General features: G+C 41.5%; 2 protein-coding genes across 2 annotated transcripts in view; both read left to right on the top strand.

The window, feature by feature from the left end:
- Positions 1-22,188, top strand: part of LPCAT2 (lysophosphatidylcholine acyltransferase 2) — a 30,215-nt gene that overhangs the window by 3,844 nt on the left and 4,183 nt on the right. Inside the window, exons 2-11 of the mRNA XM_082063089.1 lie at positions 1,289-1,428; positions 2,449-2,666; positions 3,943-4,055; positions 5,861-5,921; positions 6,907-6,965; positions 8,156-8,190; positions 10,443-10,497; positions 13,148-13,230; positions 13,772-13,897; positions 15,034-15,187. Coding sequence (XP_081919215.1) covers positions 1,289-1,428; positions 2,449-2,666; positions 3,943-4,055; positions 5,861-5,921; positions 6,907-6,965; positions 8,156-8,190; positions 10,443-10,497; positions 13,148-13,230; positions 13,772-13,897; positions 15,034-15,187 — 1,044 coding nt within the window. The remainder of the gene's footprint in view (positions 1-1,288; positions 1,429-2,448; positions 2,667-3,942; positions 4,056-5,860; positions 5,922-6,906; positions 6,966-8,155; positions 8,191-10,442; positions 10,498-13,147; positions 13,231-13,771; positions 13,898-15,033; positions 15,188-22,188) is intronic.
- LOC309444873 (calpain small subunit 2-like) lies at positions 16,492-17,922 on the top strand. The gene has a single exon (XM_082063102.1). It carries the CDS (start codon positions 16,721-16,723, stop codon positions 17,465-17,467), a length of 747 nt encoding a protein of 248 aa, XP_081919228.1. The 5' UTR covers positions 16,492-16,720; the 3' UTR covers positions 17,468-17,922.

Genomic DNA, 22,188 nt, shown 5'->3' with positions numbered 1-22,188 from the left:
ACGGGGCTGCGCCTCCCACCGCTGCCCCCAGGCCTGGGCTGGCACCATCCACAGAGCGCGGGGTTGCACCATAAACGCCAACCTCCGGGATATAGTTTCTAACCTCATTTACTGCAGTAAAATAATAATTGAGGGTTTCTTCCTGCCCTGCCCGGTACCACAGCTGCCTGTTAACAACCTGGTGCCAATTCACATGTTTCCTGGAGCTGTGCATGAAAAAAATGGAAGCTCAAAATTCCTTAGGTGGGGCTGAAGGTGGTATTTGAGGATTATTTGCAAGCAGGGCATGTTAGTGTTTCTCCTTCCCTCCACTGCTTTTACAAATGCCTGTGAAGAACTGAAGAAGTGGTGAACTGCAGTGTCAGCTTGGATCTGTTTTATACCAGTTTTGCTACCTAGCTTGGCTGTCTGTACCCATGGCAGAACTCTCTCAATAGTCTCTTTTGCTTCAAGTTAAAACAAGATAATAACAGCTTCCTGCTTGTGGCAAGGAAAGGAAACCAAGCTTTTCCTAATTTATTCTGAAAAATGCAAAGAGGTCCTAGCACAGAGGTTAATATCCCAGATGCTTCGAACAGAAGGCAACAAGCTGATCTTCATAACCAGAAGGGTTCTGCTGTACGTTTGCTATGGGCTGTGAGCAAACCACTTCCAAAGGCAATGGGGCAAGAGCTGCTACGGCAGCTTCAACAGCACTGTGTAGTCTGACCCTTTGCCTTAACCACAGGTTCCGTTTTACTGAAAACCCCATTTTGCTCAAGTCCGAGCTGGGGGAGATGCAGTTGTGTTGCGTGTGCACTACTCCAGGAGGCAGTAGTGAGGATCACGTGCAGCAATAGTGTGACTCAACACAACATTAGTCATTTTGAAAGAGCAAGAATACATTTTAGTCACGCTAACCATCCCACTTGGCCTCTAGAGAGGCAGCTTGTTACAGAAGGCTCTGTAGTGAAGATACTATCAGCTGGGCAGCCTCACGGGAGCTGGCTGTATGCTGCAGACCAAGGCTAAGCATAAACTAAAGCCAAACTTCGTTTACCCCTCTGTCTAACAACATCCAAGCCAAACACTCCAGTACTCAGATGTTCCAGTTCTATGTGAAATGAGAACCCAAAACTGAAAGTGAAATGCTCTGACTGGCTTGCACATGGGAATCATGAGTGCTTTCCTTGCTAAATCATATAGCAGTAATGTTAGTATTTTAAAGTCTATATAATGTAACTACACAGATATCAGTGTCATTCCCGTGGATACCATTTCTTTAGATTCTTCCCCTCTTTTTTTCCAGACTGCTCTTCAGGGGATTATTTTGCTACCCCCCCGTGCCATATGCATTGCATCCCTTGTACTGCTAGCATGGCTGTTGGCATCCATTGCAACTTTCGGTCACCCTGCAAAAGGATCTGTGCCGCTTAAAGGATGGAGAAGGTAAAAAGTGACCAATACTTGTGAAAATTCAGTGCTTTTTTTTTTTTTAAATAACACAAAGCCAGAGTCTAAAGCTTCTCTTTTTTTTTTTTTTCTTTCCCACTTACTCCTTTCCTTTTAATTAAAGAGAAGTCCTCAGTCAAGTCTTAGTTTTATCCATGTAGGTGAAGCAACTTTTTGATAAGTGTATTTTACAGCAGTGAAGCTTTTTAAATAGATAGATTTTCAATTGTCTTGAGGCTGAAACAAATCTATAAAAATCTTTATAGACTATCTGTAAGCCAGGACTTACTTTAGTAATAATCCCAATCGGAATATTTGAGAAAAGAAACTCATTAAGAAAAGTATTTGTTAATAGTACATAGGCTGAGTTTCTGTGTAGCCTTTGTAATTCCTGCTGTGCTATAATTTATGAGAAAATTAGCTTTCTCTTAGCTGTGTTGCCCTTGAAGCTGCCTCCGTGGGTTCTGGGTTTCGGTCGCCCAGCGTCTGACCTCGGAGCGCTGACGTCCTGTCGCTGCGACGCACACAGCGCCTGCATTCTGACAAGGCTGAGAGCTCAAGGAGAGTCCCGCGAAGGGAACACATCCCCTGTTGAGGGACCATGTTCCTGTAATGGAACTTGTTAAAACTGATAGCAAACGAACAGTATCAAAGTTACTTAAGTTCTTACAAAAAGGAGATGGAATCTGCTAATTGCCCACCCTCCCCTTGCAATAGTGTTATGCTGTAACAAGAGTTATGCTATGTCAAGAGAAATAGTTTACCTGGGAGGAAGGTTGAGTAAGGTGCTTTACATTGCCTTATCTTTAAAATTATAATCTGGTTTCAACGTGGAAAGGTGATGTTCCCTTCCCTACTTCTTCCCCTTTAGCCCTGTACTCTCCCAGGGAGCAGTATTGCTCCTCTGTGCCTGGCCCCAGTGCTGCTGAGAACTGGGAAATCTTTCATGGGCTTCTCTTTTAAAGTACAAAAGAAATACTGTTAGATGGATGACATTGTTGTGTTTCTGTTTACAAGGAGGATGATCCAGACAACCCTCTCATGCCTAACTCGTACCTTGTTCTTCGTAATGGGCTTCCAAGTTAAAGTGAAAGGGAAAATAGCAAGTCTGCTGGAAGCCCCAGTCGTTGTTGCAGCTCCTCATTCAAGCTTTTTTGACGCCATTGTTTCTGCCCTAACGGGAATGCCATCAGTAGTGTCGAGAGCAGAGAACCTGTCAACTCCGGTATTTGGCAGTAAGTATTTATGAAAAAGTAAAATGTTAGAAGTCAGCAATTTGACATGAGGCCAAAAATCTTATCTCTGATTTAGGGGCAGACTTTTTTATATCCTTAGATTCTCAAGATTTTGACAGATTACCTCCAATGAAATCCCTGGGACAAGTTATCTTTCTGAATTAGTCAAAATGTCTAAAAATATGTTGTTCCTTTTCAGTATGAAATACAATATTACTTTAAATTTGCTTCATACTGAAAACATGTTTCAAAACTGCTCAGGCTAGAAGCTTTCTCTTAAAATTCTCCCAGTAGGTGGCTTGAGAAATCTGTTTGACTGCTGTCTTTTAACAGTGTGGCCCCCAAATGCAGAACACAGATTAGTGAAGGTTATTTCAAAACAGAGCCAGACTACAGCAGTCTGGAAAATACCATATTTATAAGTTTAAATTTGCAGGCACTGTTACAGATTTTTTTTTAATGGGAGTCAAACCAGGAAGGAATAAAAGAGAAGCAACTCAAAAAGGAAATGCGGAGAATGGAAAAGATCAGATGACTCATGCTTCAATTATTTTCTCCTCCTTTTGGCACAAAAATAATTCCGTTTGCATTATTACTGGAACCAACTGTAGACTTTCTGCTGGGTGTCTCTTCCCTGTATAGGGCTCTTAAAAGAATAAGCCAACAGTAACCCAAAACTGAACTCGGTAGGAAACACAAAAAGTGTCTTTGTTGGAAATAAACTAACTGATAATACATTGGTCTTCTCTTAGAAGCGCAGGTGTGGGACAGAGAAGATAATTCTTCCCCAAGTTTCTCATCACATCTCAGTAGGTCCACACATTCTGATGTTGACTTCTGATGAAATGAGAGGGGTTTTGCTTCTGTAATTTACACACAAGCTGTGTATGCCTCGTAACTGAAAAGTGACACCTTGGTGAGCACGGCCCCACTAGTTGTTGATTGCAGTCTGCATGAGTTAGGCCTGAGTGTGGCCACTGAGCAGGTCTTTGTCTTAGAATTGTGTACAAATGCTCATTGAAAGATAACAAAATTAGCAGAAAGTGTTTGAATTAATTTAGCACTGTAAAGTTCCTCAGCTGGCACTGGATATATCTCCCATTTTGCAGAATAGGGACAATAATACTACTCTTCCTATCTATTTAGTCTGAAAGCCATTTGTGCAGAGTCTGTCTCCTAATAGGAGAATAACAAGTTTTTTGCTACAAGGGAGCCTTGAACCCTTGTGTTTTCTAAGTCCTAGCATAAGACATACAGAATTTTTTCTTTTTCACAGCAATTTTAAGTTCCGTTCAGCCTGTATCAGTTTCTCGTCAAGACCCCGATTCACGAAAGAATACAGCCGCCGAGATAACTAAGCGGGCATTATCAAGAGGCCAGTGGCCACAGGTAATAAATATACTACTACTTTTCTGTCATGTATTCGTATTCCATGTTCACTGTGCATCATAATTCTACAAGTGCCCAGCTGAACAGGATTCTGTTGATGTACGAAGATGAAGTCAGCTCACAGGTATATGACTGGTTGAGGAAAGGAAGATGAAAGGCTGGTGCCCAGGAAGAGTTTTGTCATGACAAATGGGTCAGTTAAAATCTAGCCAGTACCAACTGCTGTTCCAAAATGCAGATACTCTTGGCCTTCTCTTTAAGCCTTAACATGCTGCCTTCGGTGAAGCAGATGACTTGCGTCGGTACGCGTGAATCGGTATTCTCAAGCTAGCTCATGTGTGAGAAGCTACTGCAGAGCTGTGCGCACAACAGCTGGAGACGAGCAGTTGAGATGAGTAACCCAGGCTGTCCAAGCTCCAGCATGGAGAGTACTTAAGCTGAAAACATCAACACTGTAAACATCAATACTGTGAACATCAATGCAGTACTACCTGGAGTGTCACTGGGTGATTCCTAGTCCTGTGCCCTGGCCACACCTTCCTCCTGCTCTTTGTTTCTTTTGTTTTTGAGAAACTTGACCACAAGACCATGTCTGTAACACCCTGTTCAGAGTGCCTGGGCTGCCCCCTCTCAGCAAAGCAGAAGAGGGGGAGCAGCTACATTCCCCATTCTGTCTGCCTAAAACCAGAACACAACAGGCTGGGCAGCACTTGTGCTTGTCATTAATAACACCACGAGGTTCTGATTAGTGCCTCTCCTAACTCTGTACAAAAACAAAGGGGAAGTAGGGAATGATTGCTTACTCTTTGGTCAGTGACTAATTTGGTTTCTGGGGCTTACAACATATGCTAAGCAGAAGCATACCCACTTTTGTGACCATAGCACCAGCAAACAATTTCTGATTACAGAATGTGTAGTCAGAGACTAACTGTAAAATGGTGTGTGCAGCTGTCTCTTATCATACCCAGGACAGCCTGTGTCTCTTGGGTGTGCCCTCACACTGCCCTCTTCCATCTGGCCTTGACCTGTTCATCTGGACTGCGGTAGGGGCACACCTTGAACACTTCTGATCCAGACCAGTTCTTGTGCTGAGCTTTTTTTGGAATACTGCCTGTGATCCTGTAGTGATATGAGAAACACAAAGCTTTATTGTATTCCATGGGGGGGCTGCATTTGGTGTGTCACATTGCAGCTCACTGCGCACCTAATCTGTATCTTTCAGACACTAATCCAGAAACCTTCTGGGTGTTTGGTGTGTCAGAGGCCGTGGAGCAGTGTGTATCGCCTTCAGAGGCTGCAGCACAGATGCACATACTGTTTCTGCCTTTGCTGCTACCCCTTAAGCTGTGATCTCAACTCGTGCTGACAGCAGCTGTGCCTGTAAAGGCTCGAGTACCTTGTGCACTTCATGTCAGCCCAGACTCTTGATGTTTATAGACCCAGCAGTTCAATAAGGAGCTGCTGGCAGAGGAACAAATATCATTACCAACAACAAACATGTCAAGTGAAATACTTAGTCTTTTGTGCCATATTTCTGAAGTGATGAAGGCCTTTCCACAGAACCCCTCTCTTACAAAGCACTTGTTTCCAAATTAAGATGGATCAGGTTAACAGGTTAATATTACTGTGAGCATCCCTCACTTAGTTGTTCATTTCCTTTAGAAACAGCAATGATGGTCTTGTGATGCAGGGCAATATGTCACAAAGTGTGTATAAAAAGTCAGCCTGTATGTAACTGATGCTGAAATGTACTCTTTTTATGAAATATGTGTGTATATATGTATTTCTTTCTCTTTAAATCCAAGATACTGATTTTTCCAGAAGGCACCTGTACAAACCGTTCTTGTCTGATCACATTTAAACAAGGTGAGAGACTTTGTCACGTTGTTGGGAAATAATGTGTGAAATATTAATTTGGTAGTTCTAGTTCTATACTTCTGCACATACATCATCCATAACAGCACTGATGTAATGTCTTACATCATTAAAGCTTCAGTGGCATTAAACCCACAATTTTATATTAGTCAGTTTAATTTTCTAATTTTTGGTATTTTGTAGGATGCAAAATACCTATGATGTATATGGTTAGTCAGTTGTATATTTTTCTGAGTACAGTTTTCATCTAATTGATTTACCCAGAAACCTGACTGTGATTATTATGAGATGAACTACCAAAATACATACTACTTATTATGCTCTTCTAGCTCAGCTTATAGTCATGTTATCTTAGATTCCTGTACACTTTGCCATGCAAGACTTAGCAACCAATTTATAAAACATCTTTGCATAGTGCTTACCAAGGCAGGAAAATAGATTATTTTTAACACAGAGAGGCACTTGATAGCATCACTGATCATTAGATTGTTGTGCTGCACTTCTGTTAAGCCGTGCTGCTCTCCTTTCTTACTGCTGTGCAGTGTCCTGGGTAGCAACGTTACAAAACCAGTACTACGTGCTCAGATCCATATCACTTACGAAGATGATCAGAACAGAGAAGGGTTCGGGAAATGCTCAACAGCCTTGTGAACATTTAGTCCTTTGAAATGAAAGCCAGTCAATGTGGAGATAACACACAGAAAATTAGTTTGAACAGTCCAGGAATCTTAGGCACCTTTCTCCTTGAAGTGATTAGCCCTTTTATGTTCTGACATCTTGCTAGTTGCCCTGCTGATTCAAAAAACAAAACCAACAAACAAATGCACCACACACGAGAAAAAGGAACAATTCCCATTTTTCCCATCTTTTTAAAAATTTCTCCTTCCAGATAGCATGTCTTACATGACATCACTTAAAATTCCCAACTGCTGAATTAAGCTTAGTCTTAACAATCAATTCTAATTTGTGGTTGCAGGTGCTTTTCTTCCAGGAGTCCCTGTACAACCTGTGTTGCTCCGATACCCCAACAGAGTGGTAAGCAGAATGTTCTTCTATCACTAACTAGTAATATGAAGTCAAAATCCTGATTTATAATGGTACCTATGATAAATATTTTTCACTGTCACTGGAGAATCTGTTGTCCCGAGCCTTAGCATTGCAGAGCTCCTGGAAGCAGCTGGGCTTCCCAGGCATCACCATCTATTCTGATTGTGAAAAAATTAATGCTGGCGTTCCTAGCCATAATTAAAGTAAGAGGGAGCACGGGGAAGTATTGCAGCGGAAGTCAGAAACTTCCTGCAAAGCCACAGAGCCTGTACTTTGCAGTCTAAAATGCATGCAACTTCCCTACAACTCGTTTTTTTGTTTGAGCTCAAAATAGTCTTACTGCAAAGGGGCTTGCAAAGTTTCTGAGTAAAAGCAAAGCCAAGCGTTACCTCTAACACAGCCTCCTTCAGGCACCTCGGGACAGCAGCTTCACAGACGGTTCTTTCTTGCAACCTTCCCTCGTTTTGCTGAGTACATGTTTACACTTTCTGCCAGGTGCAGGGTGCACACACCGCTCTGCTTCACCGGCAGCTGGAATGCTGGGACATGAGCCAAGCAACCTGTTGACTTTTCTTTTATTATGTGGTCATCAAACAAATACAGAAAAGACCAAACTTTCCCAGTGGTTTTTAAATTCTAAACAAATTACTGTTGTTATCATTGTTATTTACAAAGATTCCTTCGTTAAATCCTTTTACAAATCAATTTGAAAGCATTGAAGTGAACCACTAAAGGGGACTGATATTGCATTTCACTGATAGGATTTAAGGATCAGCAGTATACGTTGTAAAAGTTATACATAGGAAGTAATACACAGAAATGTCCTTAAAACCGAAATCAAACGTATTTTGTGAGGATGCCTTTCTGAAGAGACTGGTGAAGTCCTCCAGAAAAATCTACTTCTGTTTTTTGGATCAGAATGAGTGATTTAAAATATCTAAGTAACCATCTAAATTGTATTCCCAATTATTGAAATTATCGAAAGTCTGCAATGCTTATTTGAAATTTTTAAGGCAAGGAATCCCAGTCGCCTTGACACCTTTACTTATTTCCACTACAGGACTATAAAACCATTAGCTGCTTTTACTAAACTCGTGCCTGTTTGATATTGCAACTTACCTGCTCTCTAACGCCCACCTGACTTTGTCATACATTTCTGTGGTTTATTTTTTCCTTAGGATACTGTGACCTGGACATGGCAGGGCTATTCAGGGTAAGTTTCTTAATCCTACTGAGAATTACATACAGAATTTTTTTGCCCCAGTGCTCAACAGTCTGCCAAACAGATTCAGTTAAGCCAAGACACATGTTCTTCTAGATCTGTTCTTATGAGAGGGAAATACTTAGGGATAATGCTGTCTTGCAGTAGGTTTCATATCTGAATGGCTAGAGAAAGGGTTTGCAAATTAGGAAGACTTATTTCCAGCTCTGCCGCTGTTTTGTTTCATTTTCTCCTACATTTTGCATGTCACACTAGAGCAAAAGAAAGATCTGAAATTCTTTTTCTTTGGGAAACAATCATAGTCATCAAAATCTATAGATGTTTACTGTTTCCTACATGGTATACAAAGAAGAAAAAATAAATGTTATTTTATCCCTTCTTTTTATTCATTCCTCCATCTCATTTGAAGAGTCATATGAGACTAAATCAAGAAAATGGGCAAAACAAGTACTAATGTTCCCATCTCTCCCCAGTCTTACATCTAGAATTCTTTAGATTTTTATTTTTGCCTGACTCAACAAAAGCATTTGTTCTGAGATCCCAGGGAACAAGCTGTATATATAGTGTCTGACATTGAAAGAATGAAAAATCTTTCAGTAACGGATCCGTGTTCATTTCTCAAGACAGATAGCCTCCTAATATGATAAAATATTTTATTACAGTATTAAAAAACCTTTACAAATGCACTGAAAATACATCTGGAAAATACTTTTCACCTTATAAATATTCATTAAAATGTGGATTTGCAGAATCCATATACCACATTGTCATGTGGAATATGTAGTGTATCTAAACACAGTACTACTGATTTACTAAGTGACTAAAATATTTAAGGCAATAATTTTGCAACACGTCTGAACTAACGGAGCACATACTAAGTGCTTTTTAAACTCTCACTAGCTGATCCTAGCACCTGCACACTTGCAGAGTGGACATTGGGAGAGGTGACCTAAATGAAAATGTCCATCTCATTTAGTTTCCCAATATTTTTTTGCTATTATTATTATCACTGTTACAGTTATCAGCATACTGAGAGTAATGAATATTGCAGATTCAGTAGCCTGCTACAAATTTCCCCTCTGAAGGATTTATGCTGGAAGAGCAAAAAGGAGTTATGCCTTCAGTTACGAGAGATGGTGAATAGGTGAAGAAAGAAATTAAATCAGAGGCATTCCTGTGAAAGGAACAGCTTGGCAAAAGCATGGGAAGAGAAGGGATGGATGGGGTAGAATCTAGAGATTCTTAAGGAAAATAACGGGAAATGGGGAGAACATCCCCCACGCAAACCTGTGGACCACAAAACGCAGAACTGTCATTTGTGAAGCTTCCTCGGTATTGCGGCCAGGATGGGACAGCACCAGCCTGCTCCTCAGAAACCTCCCGACCTAGTTTCTGCTTTTACTTACTACTTCTTTCTTAGTTTGTGCCTTACTGGGAGGAAAACCTAATGTTACGTGTTAGAAACTCAAGTGTTAAGAGTGGATTCCTGCAGAAAGTAGAAAGGATCCCTTAGTTCTTCTCCTTTCTTTTCTCTTTTTTTTAACTTTGTCCAAAGCAAGAACAGAAGAAAGACTTGGTGAAGGTGTTCTATTAGTGTTTACCTGATTTTAAAGTAAAGAGCAAATGTGCATTTCTCTTAAAAATCACAGTGAAAACAAGTCAGAAGTGGAAGTGATTATGCTTATCCTTTTTTGCACTTTCTTCCTCCCCCTTACCTGTTTATACTAAAATTTGTGACTTTTTCTAAAAGCACGGAAGGTCTCAGACGTACTGACACTTCATTAACACATTTGTGTAAACACTACCATAACTTGCAAAATGGGTAGCGAGTACTAACAAATCCTTGCTTCAGTTCTGCAGAGGGAAGTTACTGGTCCCATTTTGCAGATGAGAGAATAAAAGATAAAGTAAAGCTATTTATCAGAATTGAAACTCTTAAACCTTTAAAATCCAGTAGGTACTCACCTCTTTAAAGATAAAGTAACATATATACACATTGCTAGCCAAAGAACTGTATAGTTTTGTTAATATGCATGACAACGCCTGCCCGATGCGCAAGCAGCAGGTACCCACAGAAGAGATGTTGAAAGCAACATTTAAAGGAACTTCACTGCAAGGTACTTTTCTCAGTATTGTCTGTTTTTTTTGTCGGTGTTTTAATAAGTTTCATCTGCTGAAATACAAATACTTCATTTTTAAGTAAATAAAATATCTTTTTCTTCCTCCTTGTTCCTTGCCTGCAGAACAGAGCTTTTATTAATGACGCTGTGTCAGCTCTACACAAGAGTAGAAGTTGAGGTAAGAATGAGAAATATTTTTGTACTCTGATTCAGCAACCAGGGAACTTATACTTTAAATGCATTATTCACATTGTTAGTCACTGTTAGTGAACAATAAATGCCTCAGAAACAAGAACAGAATCACGGTGAGTAATGTGTTTAGATTTGTTGTCCGTATCTATGTATCACTTAATCTGATGCGTTCCTAAAAGAAAGCGGTCACAGATACCTTTATTTTTAAAGCATTGTAAAACCATTGCTAAAATCCCCACATACATTTTAAAGATGTTAAAACTGAGAATTCTAATACGTTCTGTTAAAGGTAACAACTTCTGTCCTTCCCCCACCTTTTCATTTTCCTGATCCCTTCAAAATCTACTTGTCTTCCTCACCATCTTCCCAGGCTGAACTCTGAAAGGTTTCTGCAACTATGAGCTTACTTAAGGACTCTAGTACTGAGCCTTGTATAACGAAACAGTTCCCTCGACCCCTTAAAATCAGCTGTACAGCACAAAGCCAGCTGAATGACAACTGAAGCAACATGCGTAACTGCTCCCTGTGGGCGTCCACACGCAAAGCACAGCAGCGAGGAGCCGGTACCCGAGGCGCACGCAGTGTCAGCGTTGTGCTCCACATGCCCTGCCAGACCACAAAGCTCTGTCAGTGTAGACTAAGTTGGTTTAAGGACCTGAGAAATCAGAGAAGTTCAGACAGGTTTTGCTGATTATTTGCAAAACACAGACTTCAGCAAAGTTGTGCAAAGCTTTGTGAACACACGCAGTGCTGCTACTACTAACACTTAGCAATATGGTCTTTGTTGTGAAACAATGAAATTAATTTTAAGGGAGCACCTTGTTTACTGTATAGCACATGCAGTAGACAGATATTTATAGGTGTACCAAAAAGCTAATTCTCCTGAAGATTTTGTACAGAAGAACATAGCTATGTAATTTACAAGCATGGGAGCAAGAATAGTTAATGTAGCCCTTCCAGTGGAAGGTTTAGTTTCCCCTGCTTCCGAACAGAACTCAAACTTGCCTGTTAAAATAGATTTTGTGTTCGAAGCAGATCAGAGAAGTATTTTTGCTCCTGAAGAGCTGTGCAGAATTTCTCTTACAGGACTGCAGTTTGACAGGGAAGCTGCACTTGCTAGTCTTCTCCAGATAAGCAGCTGGGTGTGTGTGAGATGGCGTGTGCCACCTCAGGAGGCCGGGAAGCCAAAGTCTTCATCCCCAGCTGTGGTTTCTGGCAAACTGGTTGTATGAATAATTAATTGTAGGTGGGGTTTTTGAAGGGGACAGAGGTGGTGTTTAACCTGCTAGAAATTGAGGTTTCTGCCTGAGCAAGACCTCAGCCCCAAATGATGTAATGACCGCTTTCAAGACCATGATCCATGTTTGCATAGATAAACTGCTCAGAGTTGTGACTTCATCTCAGGCAGTGATGACACAGTTTTGTGCCCCTGCTTCCTCAACTGAAGGGTGAGCTGACTGCTGAAGGGGAGCTGTAATAAGCAGGGACATATGTCAGACTTGAACAGAGCTGGCAGCTGCTTAGAGAAGGAATGAAACCTCAGACCTTCATGTGAACAGCTGCACTCCTGCTGTCCTTACAAGGGAGACGACTTTTAGCTATAAACAGAAAACTATTGTGGCTATTTGTCAGATAACTGATTCCATAAACTTACTGGTTTTAATCTTAAACATAAAAATGCTGTTCAGGATGGACTGCATTCTAGAGTTGCTGGATTCTAGGATTTAAGGGCAAGATTTCTGGGTGGGGAGCAGCAGAACTGAGATGAATCATAACCATAACAGAGAAGAGGCAAGGTAACCAGAGCTGCACACAAACACTGCAGACTGGAGCAGACAGAACAAAATACTCCTCCACACACACTTTGCAAACAAGCAGATGCTGATTCATGCCATGTTAGATCATAATTCATCTATCGTACATTTTTACTGTAATGTTACTTGAGCTTCCTACATATTAACACTGAATAAATCCTCAATAGTAAATGTGTTGCCATTTAGATATCCGGGGTGTTTTCTAGGGTTTGGGAGGAGAGGGGGTTGATTTGTTGCGGTTTTTTACTCTCTGTTGGGGTTCCAGAATTTTACAGCATTTGTATCTGGTTAGTGCTCTACTTAAAATTCAGAACTAAGATTCCTTAACATTTTTATCGTACAGGAAACTTATCAGTCACATGCTGACAGATACAATTAACAGGTATGAGGTGGGACTGCAAGTGTATATTTAAAAGCCTTAAATATCTTACACACACTATTCCATTATCTGACATCACTTACGAAGGATCTTTGAAAAGGAGTGGACAGGATTTCAGAATCACATTCTTACCAGTGTAGCATTTAGTTTTCTAACTAAGCATGCATTTATTATACTTTCCTTCTTCTTGGTTTGATTTTTCATATTAAAGCAGCTTCTACCAATCTTTAAGAAGCACGTTTGGACTAAATCTCATTTGTGTGGCTGGGGCAGAAGAGCCCGAGCGGCTCCTAAGGCTGCTGAGACCTCTAGTGTCCAGTTCCTTCATTGCATGGCTGGTTTTTTCTCCTGTTTTTCCCCTATTCCAAGCAGTAACAAGGTTTTGTCCATGTTGCTAATAAAGTGGTGGCTGTTGCACTGATTGAATAACTCATCTTTTTCAGTTTCTGCCTGTTCATGTTCCTACTGAGGAAGAAAAGAATGATCCCATTATTTTTGCTGATAGAGTCCGGCAAACCATGGCAACGTATGTAATCAGTCATGAATAACATCTTGGAGAACTTTTATATCCAGCAATTCCATATAAATATCCTAGCCATAAAGTACAATTTAGTCAAGTCCCGGGTACTATATGTAAGAATTTCTCTAGATTTTCACTAAGAGGTGTCAAATTCCTATACTAAAACACCCTGATTGTTTTTACACGCTTTACATGTCTACATTGGAACATGTTACGCTCAGTTCATGGAAAGCTGCAATAAATTGCTCCCTTATTTGCTTGGCAAGAATAAGTGGGTGATTTGTTCTCCAAGGTTACTGGGCTGCATTTGTGAGACTGGAAATCTTCAGACATCACAACACTACCATAATGTAGTTTCACAGTATGGTTCCACATGTTCACAAAACAGTATGTATTGCTTTATCCTACTTGCAGCAGTGCCAGAATGAATTATCACTTGTTTTGTGTATTAGCCTTAAAGCCAAACTGAGACAGAGAAAGGAAACAGCCACCTAAGAGTAATTTAATGTAAGAATTGATTTTTTGTTTTTTCTTAATGTTGTTTCAGTGCTCTGAATGTGCCGGTCACTGACCACACTTTTGAAGATTGCAGACTGATGATTTCAGCGGGGCAGCTGACTCTGCCCATGGAAGCTGGGCTGGTGGAGTTCACCAAAATTAGCAAGAAGCTCAAGTAAGGGAAGTTTAGCTGTTGGTATAACAGCATAATTACTGTAGCGCTGCAGGTGTTGATGGCCATCTGCAAAAGGATGACCAACCCGATAACTGACTTGGCCACATGTAATACAGTGTATTAATGCATACAGTCTACATATATAAACTATATGGAAATCAGAGATTAGGAAAATCCCAGTAAGAATTAATCCCAAGTAATTTTTGTGGGCAGTGTTACAACAGGAAAAAATGCATGTTTCTAATCTTTTATGGAGTTGTCTCACCAAAAGGTGAGGGTGGTAGAGCAGTGTCTGTTTTAGGCACTTGATGGTAATCTTGGGGCCCAATTTAAATTCCTTTCAGGGAGACGCACAGGAAATATGTGGTAAGAAGTAAAAAAACCACAACTTCTTTCCAGCCTGAGAATTCGGCCGGTGGTGTACGGGTCTCAGTTGTACTGTGCAGCCATGTCTCCCTAGTGGTGTCGACTTTTTTGGTGTGGATACAATGGAATCTGAGGACTGAACCACTTAATACAGTAACTCTGTCAAATAACCTGGCATGGCTGTAGTCAAATCTGAAGTATATGCGCAGTGTATCTTGACTTACTACATATCTGCTATATATCCATTTATAGAACTCTGTCTGGAGCAATCTTCAGTAGTTACATGGCAATTCTAATGACTCTTACTGAGGTGCAGTGGTGGATTTCTGCAGAGAGATCAGAGACTTCTCAGGCTGTAGCAATAGTAGCGTTTGGGTAGAGAGTTAGCTAATAGAGCTGAGACCTATTCCCTTCTTGAGTTAGGAAATACTCACCGCAGAGCATGATGTGAATTTATGGCAATGAAAAGCCCTCTGTTAGACTAGCTTAGTTACTGGACAGATGATTCTAGGTTTGGGAAGTTACTCTAAGGAAGTCTGACATAACCACGCATACAACTGCCTGCTTTTAATATTAATAACCGGGAGGAGCAGTCCTAAGTTGTTGATTTCATGTAACATTTCAGGCTGGAAACACAGCATTTCTAATGCTGTACGCATATGCTCTATTTTGCTATTTTTGTCTCTGAACACTGTAATAACTTCTGCTGAAATTCCATCTGTCCAAGATCTGCTGTATAGAAATATTTCCTCTCCCTCATGTTTGTGTAGCCTAAAATGGAATCATGTCAGAGAGCAGCTGGATACCTTTGCCGCTATTGCAAGTGCTTCCAAAGGGGGAAGAATTGGAATTGAGGAGTTTGCAGAGTACTTAAAGCTGCCTATTTCAGATGTCCTCAGGGAGCTGTTTCTACTCTTTGACAGGGTAAGTAGTTGGTTAACTGACTGGAAATCTTGTTGACAGTGTTTTATTAAGAATCACATCCCAAAAGTGTATTGAATTCATTATGTCCACCTTATAAATGCTTCTTGGTTAGCAATTCCTGTAGGCAATATAGGCGAGTCTTAAAGTTTCCTTCTTAAGTTTTGATGAAGAAGGTTGGTCAGTTTTTAACTTGTTAGCTGACAGTCATCTCTTGGGCCAAGTTGCCGTACCACCATCAGATGATTATCTTCATGCTGGTAATGGCTGAACATTTCCTTCTGCCTACCCCAGATTTTGATCTTATGTACACTCTGACAGCCTAATTAACTGATATAGTTGTAAGAAAATAATGTAAGGCAGATTGAAGCTGACAAGAGTGTATGCTCCTGCAGTGTTTGTGAAGGGTGCTATGAGACACTAGAAGGATTCTCCTCTTGCCTATCTCCAGCCATAAAGGAGGCTCTGTGCTAATCTGATCATTTAGGGTTTCCTCCATAGTCAGTGGTGATCTCTCCCATTTTCTACTTCTCTCTGAAGATGTGAAAAACTGCTTTGTGGATGTGGCCCTCTGGCTATTCCAGAAGTGTCAGTAACTAGAGCACAGCGTAGAATTATCTTACTTCTAGGCAAGCAACATGTGCTCCGGCGCGAGCAGTACATTGTACTGCAAGGGCTTATGAACCAGAGGTTGCTTTTTAACATAGGAGCTCTCCCAACTCAGCATCATGCTTCCTGATCAAGTTAGCTTCAGCAGCACACCCGTCCTTGGGATGTCATTGTCTTGTAGATGCTGATTAAAACCGTTCCAGGATTTTTCCAGATAAAAAGGTTTTACAAGCTCTACAATAGAGGAATCAAATATATTTTCTTAGTTGCTGCATGCATTGAAGCCCTAGCAGAGCTAGGTACTCATTCTTTCTTCATTCTCACCTCCCCGCCTTGGATCACTGCCTCCTATTAACATGTAGTCCAAGTCCTGAAGCAAAGTACATGCAACAGAAATATGGTGTGGCAACCAAAATTCCTTTCACTTTCCCTATCTGGCACAACAATGTCAGTCACTCGAATTAGCAATGTAATGCTCAACTCACTAGGAAGTTGAAGGCATAAAAGACTGCAAGAACAGACAAGGCTCTAGCAACCTTTCACTGCATTCATCTTTAAGGAGATGAGCCTAACTGAGGAAGAGTCACACTAATGTGGCTGGGCTCTCTTCAAATTGCTTTAATTAGGAGCACAGGTATTTTGAGACTTTTGCTCTGTGGCTTTCAGCCTCATTGTTATTTTTTTCTAAAAATACTCCTCAAATCACATCAAGCTAACTATGCAGAGAAGAAAGAGAGGTGTCTTAACAATAAAGAGAAACTACTGAGATGTGAGGCAACTCTGGCAGCTGGAGACATGCACAGACAAGGTGAAGCCTAAGCATGCAGATATAAGCTGTGTTTTGCCCACGCCCAGCTCAGACACAACACTGCTTCGGAGAGTTCAAGCAGCACTAGATCTCTGAGTAACTCCTGCAAACAATCTGCGATGTTCCTCGCGAAAGCTTTGCTGAGTGGAGCAAGTGGCAATGGTGGTGGAGGGAGCCTTGCACGTGGCCTTGGAGGTCTTCTAACAGGAGGCGGACATGGAGGGAATCTTGGAGGACTTGTTGGAGGTCTCGTCAATCTTATAAGTGAAGCAGCAGCTCAGTATAATCCAGAGCCACCTCCACCTCCCCACAGTCATTTTACAAACGTGGAAGCCTGTGAGAGCAAGGAGATCAGACGGTTTCGTCGCCTTTTTGCCCAGCTGGCTGGAGATGATATGGAAGTGTGTGCCACAGAGCTAAGGGACATCCTGAACAAAGTGGTTTCCAGACATCAAGACTTGAAGACCAACGGCTTCAGCTTAGACACATGCCGTAGCATGGTAGCCGTCATGGACACTGATACCAATGGCAAACTGGGCTTTGAAGAGTTTAAGTACCTGTGGAACAACATCAAGAAATGGCAAGGTGTGTACAAGCAGTACGATACCAATCAGTCGGGCACTGTTGGGAGAGCTCAGCTGCCAGATGCCTTGAAGGCTGCAGGGTTCCGCCTGAACGAACAGCTCTGCCGGGTCATCGTGCGCAGGTACGCCGATGAGGATGGCAGCATGGATTTCAACAGCTTCATCAGCTGCTTGGTACGACTGGACGGCATGTTCCGGGCTTTCAAGTCCCTGGACCGAGATGGAAATGGACAGATCAAAGTGACCATCGAAGACTGGCTGCAGCTGACCATGTATTCGTGAAGGCATAACAGAGAAGAGTGAGTTTCATCTGAAAGATACACATGGACACCTATGATCCCGTACTATAGAACTGTAGTCTTTTGTTCTAGGGCAGAGGTAGCTACTGGTAGACAGCTCAGCCTGAAGCGTTGTGATTGCTCTTGTGCATGCCTCACTCTGCTTTTTGGAAGGGTTTCTGTAAGTTGTCAGTCAGACAGCTGCTTACATCTGTCTCAGAAAACTATCTCTAGACTCCAAAGTGAAAAGAATATGTTGAACAATCAAAGCTGAGTTATTTCTTCACGTACGTTGGCTTGTATACAACTGTTCTATAAAAAGCTCCTAAGTTTGGTGTTGCTTTGTGATGTTACTGTTCTGATTTGGCAGCATTCACTAAGCTGGAATAAAGCTCTGCCTGCCTGAAGGCAATCACTAGTGAAGGCAGTCGTGCAGTTATTTCTAAAAAGGGGAAAAACATGAGAGTCGTGATAACTATAATCATCAATGAATTTACATAATCATATTTAATTTCTTCCTACTTCTGCTTTTTCATGCTTGTCTGCTGAAGCAAAACCTCAGTGGTCAGTTCCACCTGCTGGCCAGGACAAAACTGAAGACTTATATAAGGCTACTTACACAGCCCTTTTCTCCTTCCTACAGTTCTATTAACTAATCTTTTTTCCTTCCTTGAAGCCTTATTATAGTTGTAATGAAAACAACTTAAAACACTACATTTATATTTAGAGAAGCTTGCCATAATACTGCAGTCACATAGCAGACAGACAGCCAAAATCAACCTCTGGCTATCCGAGTTAAATTTTATCAGGGTGCAGCACCCCACTCAAGCTAGTTTTGCAGTTCTGTCCAGTATGTCAATTTTTGAGTAAAAGGAATAACATGAACTGTCAAAGGTACATTTCTGTGAATTAAGGTTTACATAGTTGAAGAAAACAGTTCTTGCACTGCAAAGAAAGAAGGCAGATTTCTCTGCAGGGCTGTGCTGCTTTAAAAGAAAATGATCTAGGGTGTTGCTGGCTGGCTGGAATGCAGAGGGAGCGGAGGAGGCAGCCTACAGAACGCTCGCTGCAGCCGGCAGAGCGAGAGCCCCCATGGGGACTCACTGCGAAATACCACACAGCGCCTGCAGGGCAGCTGGGTGTTAATGCCGTACTATGGTTTGGGGTTGTTTCTAAATTTCCATACCTCTGATTTCTAAATGTTTCAGGTACACTTAGCAAACAGTGTTTTCGAAACTGATGAGTTCTCCTCCCTCGTATACTTGCAGAAACCTTTTACTTGCAACTTGGGAAAAGTAACTTACAATTTTTGCCCAGACTTTTTTCCCTTCTGCTCTCTGTTGAATACCAAACTGGGTGACAGAAACAGTAAAAATATTCATATTGGCCCAAAAGAGGTAAATTCCTTCCTAAAAGCATTCACCCCCCTCCCAGTTATTCAGTGGAAAAGCACAGAGTGCTATTTGGGCTCTGAGTAATAGAAAACAGAGCATGAGGGAAGTGCGATACCTCTAGGTGAGCACCATCCTATCAGGTTTGTTGCAGAATTTCCCTTTCTGACTAGTTAGAACTTGCATGTAGCAACAGACGGTGGAAATTTTGGAGTTACAGAAATAGCCTCTCAGATGATGAGCCAGGAACAAGAGAGGTGCATCTGCAGTTCTTCCTCAAAAAGTCCAGTTGTGGCTGCTCTGCGGACTGTGACTCAGGGTTGACGTCAGCAGACAGAACAGGAATGACTGGTGCCCGCACACACACGTGATTTTTCCCGTTACCTTACACAGTGAGAAAAAGGTTTTGGGGCAATAGCACTTCAAATCTTATTGACTGTGTCTGTCTTGCAGAAAGCTTTGTCAGCTGCGTAAGTCAGATTATCTAGCCCTGGCTCCTTGTGCAACTCTAAATGGAGACTGCTCACTACAATGCAAACTTTCTTGTTTCCCTAAATGTAAGATTTACTATATCATATAAAAAAAACACCACCACCCTAGTTACCATAGCATGCTATAGTGAAAATAGTAACAGAAAAACCTTAAAGAAAACAAGGGCTGTTGAGGTTACACTATGTTTTGGTTATTTTGTGTAACAAATATCAATAGATAAATATTGATGTTCTACTTTGCTATTTGCTATACGAGCTCAGCTCATATATTGCTTCCTTAAAATATTTTTGGGTGCACAGGCTGCAAACACAGCTAGATCTGCATAGAAAGCCTATAGCAAGTGCTTGTTTGCAGCGGTGCTACAGGAGCACTGAAGGTTTTCGTGCATTTTCAGTTGAACTCCCATCTCTTTTTCCAAGCTACAACCCTTCCTCAGGATGCCAGAGCATCTGGAAGACTGCGGCGTCCCAGCGTTTAGCACGGCCGGTCAGAACACGGCCTTGCAAGTATAGTGAGTTTAGTTCCTATTCAGATGGCTGGAGTTCCCTGTGTCAGATTGCACTTGGGTTTGATTACTGGGTTTTAGCACTTTAATGAAAGTAATGTGACCATGTACAGCCAAAGCTGTGTTAACTGATTTCCAAATTTTTTTTAAATGAGCCCATCTTATGTAATGTTTACTTCCCAATTCTTTTCCTGTGATACTTAACTTTAAAAATACATTTTAAAAGTATTCTAATGGCATCAAACAATCCTTTGCTAAGAATACTTTATATAAAACTGTCCAAAAATAATATCCCATGGAACTCTGAACAATTATTATCTACACTCTTGCTTCAGTTGTTTAAGGAGTTTAGGTTTATAACAGTGCATTATTAAAGTGAGATCTATTGTTATGAGAACTATGATGTAGCCAAAATAAAGTCAAACTCGTCAGCACAGTGAGACCACAGATTTGTAAATAAAATAGCATTTGTAATAGAACATTGTCCTTTTCTAGTAATTAAAAAATGTCAAAAGTTATACATCTTACACACATGTAAGTAAGTTAGAGACTGTTCATATTTTTGCTAAAAGTTTCCTTAAAATTCACAGGCATTTAAAGTACAAGATGTTCGAAGATTGCAAGTCTTCAAAAAAGATGGGTTGGTTAGACTATCGATATAAAGAAAGTAACAATTGTCCATGCAAACCAGTCCTGAATTGGTTTTGAAAGCTAAAGAAAATTGTATTTTAGCAGTTTTGAATGCTGACAGATAGCTTGATAAAGAAATGTTAGTACTGAACTCATTATTACATATATTTTGTTTAAAAAGGACTATCTTTAGGCATAAATTCAGTAACAGAAATTCCTACTTTATAGAATCCAGGATTTTCAATGTGTTCTACAAAGCAGCCTGAGCATTTCTCCACTGACAAGCTCATCTTCCGCTATTCAGCAGCAGAAAGCCCAAACTAGGAACGTTACAGTCGGTGTGCTCAAGGGGGCATTAGGAGTGGGTAGGAGAGCGCAAAACAGAATTTTGATGTGTCCCCAGGAGCCCAGCTCTCTCTGTGCCCGAAGGGTTCTGTGCTGTCCCCGGGAGCCCAGCTCTCTCTGTGCCCGAAGGGTTCTGTGCTGTCCCCAGGAGCCCAGCTCTCTCTGTGCCCGAAGGGTTCTGTGCTGTCCCCAGGAGCCCAGCTCTCTCTGTGCCCGAAGGGTTCTGTGCTGTCCCCAGGAGCCCAGCTCTCTCTGTGCCCGAAGGGTTCTGTGCTGTCCCCGGGAGCCCAGCTCTCTCTGTGCCCGAAGGGTTCTGTGCTGTCCCCAGGAGCCCAGCTCTCTCTGTGCCCGAAGGGTTCTGTGCTGTCCCCAGGAGCCCAGCTCTCTCTGTGCCCGAAGGGTTCTGTGCTGTCCCCAGGAGCCCAGCTCTCTCTGTGCCCGAAGGGTTCTGTGCTGTCCCCGGGAGCCCAGCTCTCTCTGTGCCCGAAGGGTTCTGTGCTGTCCCCGGGAGCCCAGCTCTCTCTGTGCCCGAAGGGTTCTGTGCTGTCCCCAGGAGCCCAGCTCTCTCTGTGCCTGAAGGGTTCTGTGCTGTCCCCAGGAGCCCAGCTCTCTCTGTGCCCGAAGGGTTCTGTGCTGTCCTCAGACCTAGGGAGTCCGCTGTTTCAAAAATCTTTTTCTTGAACTGCACAACACATTATCCAAAAAGGAAATCAGTTTTACTCTTCTGTTTGCTTTTAAAATGTTTCTGATAAATGCCCTTATTGTGAATGTTCCCAAATATGAGCTGCTAGTAATTTCTACTATGCTTTCATTAACTATTCCATGTCCCTTCACCTCATGCTTATATGCAGGTTGTTCCCCAGACCAGATGTTTCCCAAAACCCTAAAGAAACTTTCTAGTCTGGCCACAGGAACGCTACTAATTTAAGCATATATTTCAATGGGCATCTGCCATTTTCTCTATCTGCAAATATAATACAGCTTACATAGAATTAATCACGAATCCCATCAAAGCAAGCTTCAAACATTTTGTTGATGTAGCTTTGAAGTAAATGTATTAAAATGTTTGCTCAGATCAAAACTGATATTATCAGAGAGGCAGTTATAATTAATTCATCGCATTTCTGGCTTAAAAGGTAGGGCAGTGTATTGGCTTCAAAATAGCATGTAGGGCAATGCATTTGCTTCAAAGAAAGGCTTCAGACAGACCATGTAGATTTACTGCTTCTTCAGGCTGAACGTTCACTGGCATATATTTTATTGCTGAAGGTTCTTAGGAAGAATTAACTCACGGCAACAGCCTCACTGTTGGCCTGTTTATTAGAGGATGTTGCATTGGTCTCTGAACTTTAGTCAGTGCTA

This window comes from Streptopelia decaocto (assembly GCF_964273445.1).
Source record: "Streptopelia decaocto genome assembly, chromosome: 11".
NCBI classification, from domain to species: domain Eukaryota; kingdom Metazoa; phylum Chordata; class Aves; order Columbiformes; family Columbidae; genus Streptopelia; species Streptopelia decaocto.
The sequence above is the reverse complement of the archived record's forward strand: the minus strand, read 5'-3'. Positions and strand labels throughout refer to the sequence as shown.

What these genes read in the sequence shown, in the direction of transcription:
- LOC309444873 (XM_082063102.1), top strand. Translation starts at nt 16,721, where the DNA reads ATGTTCCTCGCGAAAGCTTTGCTGAGTGGAGCAAGTGGCAATGGTGGT.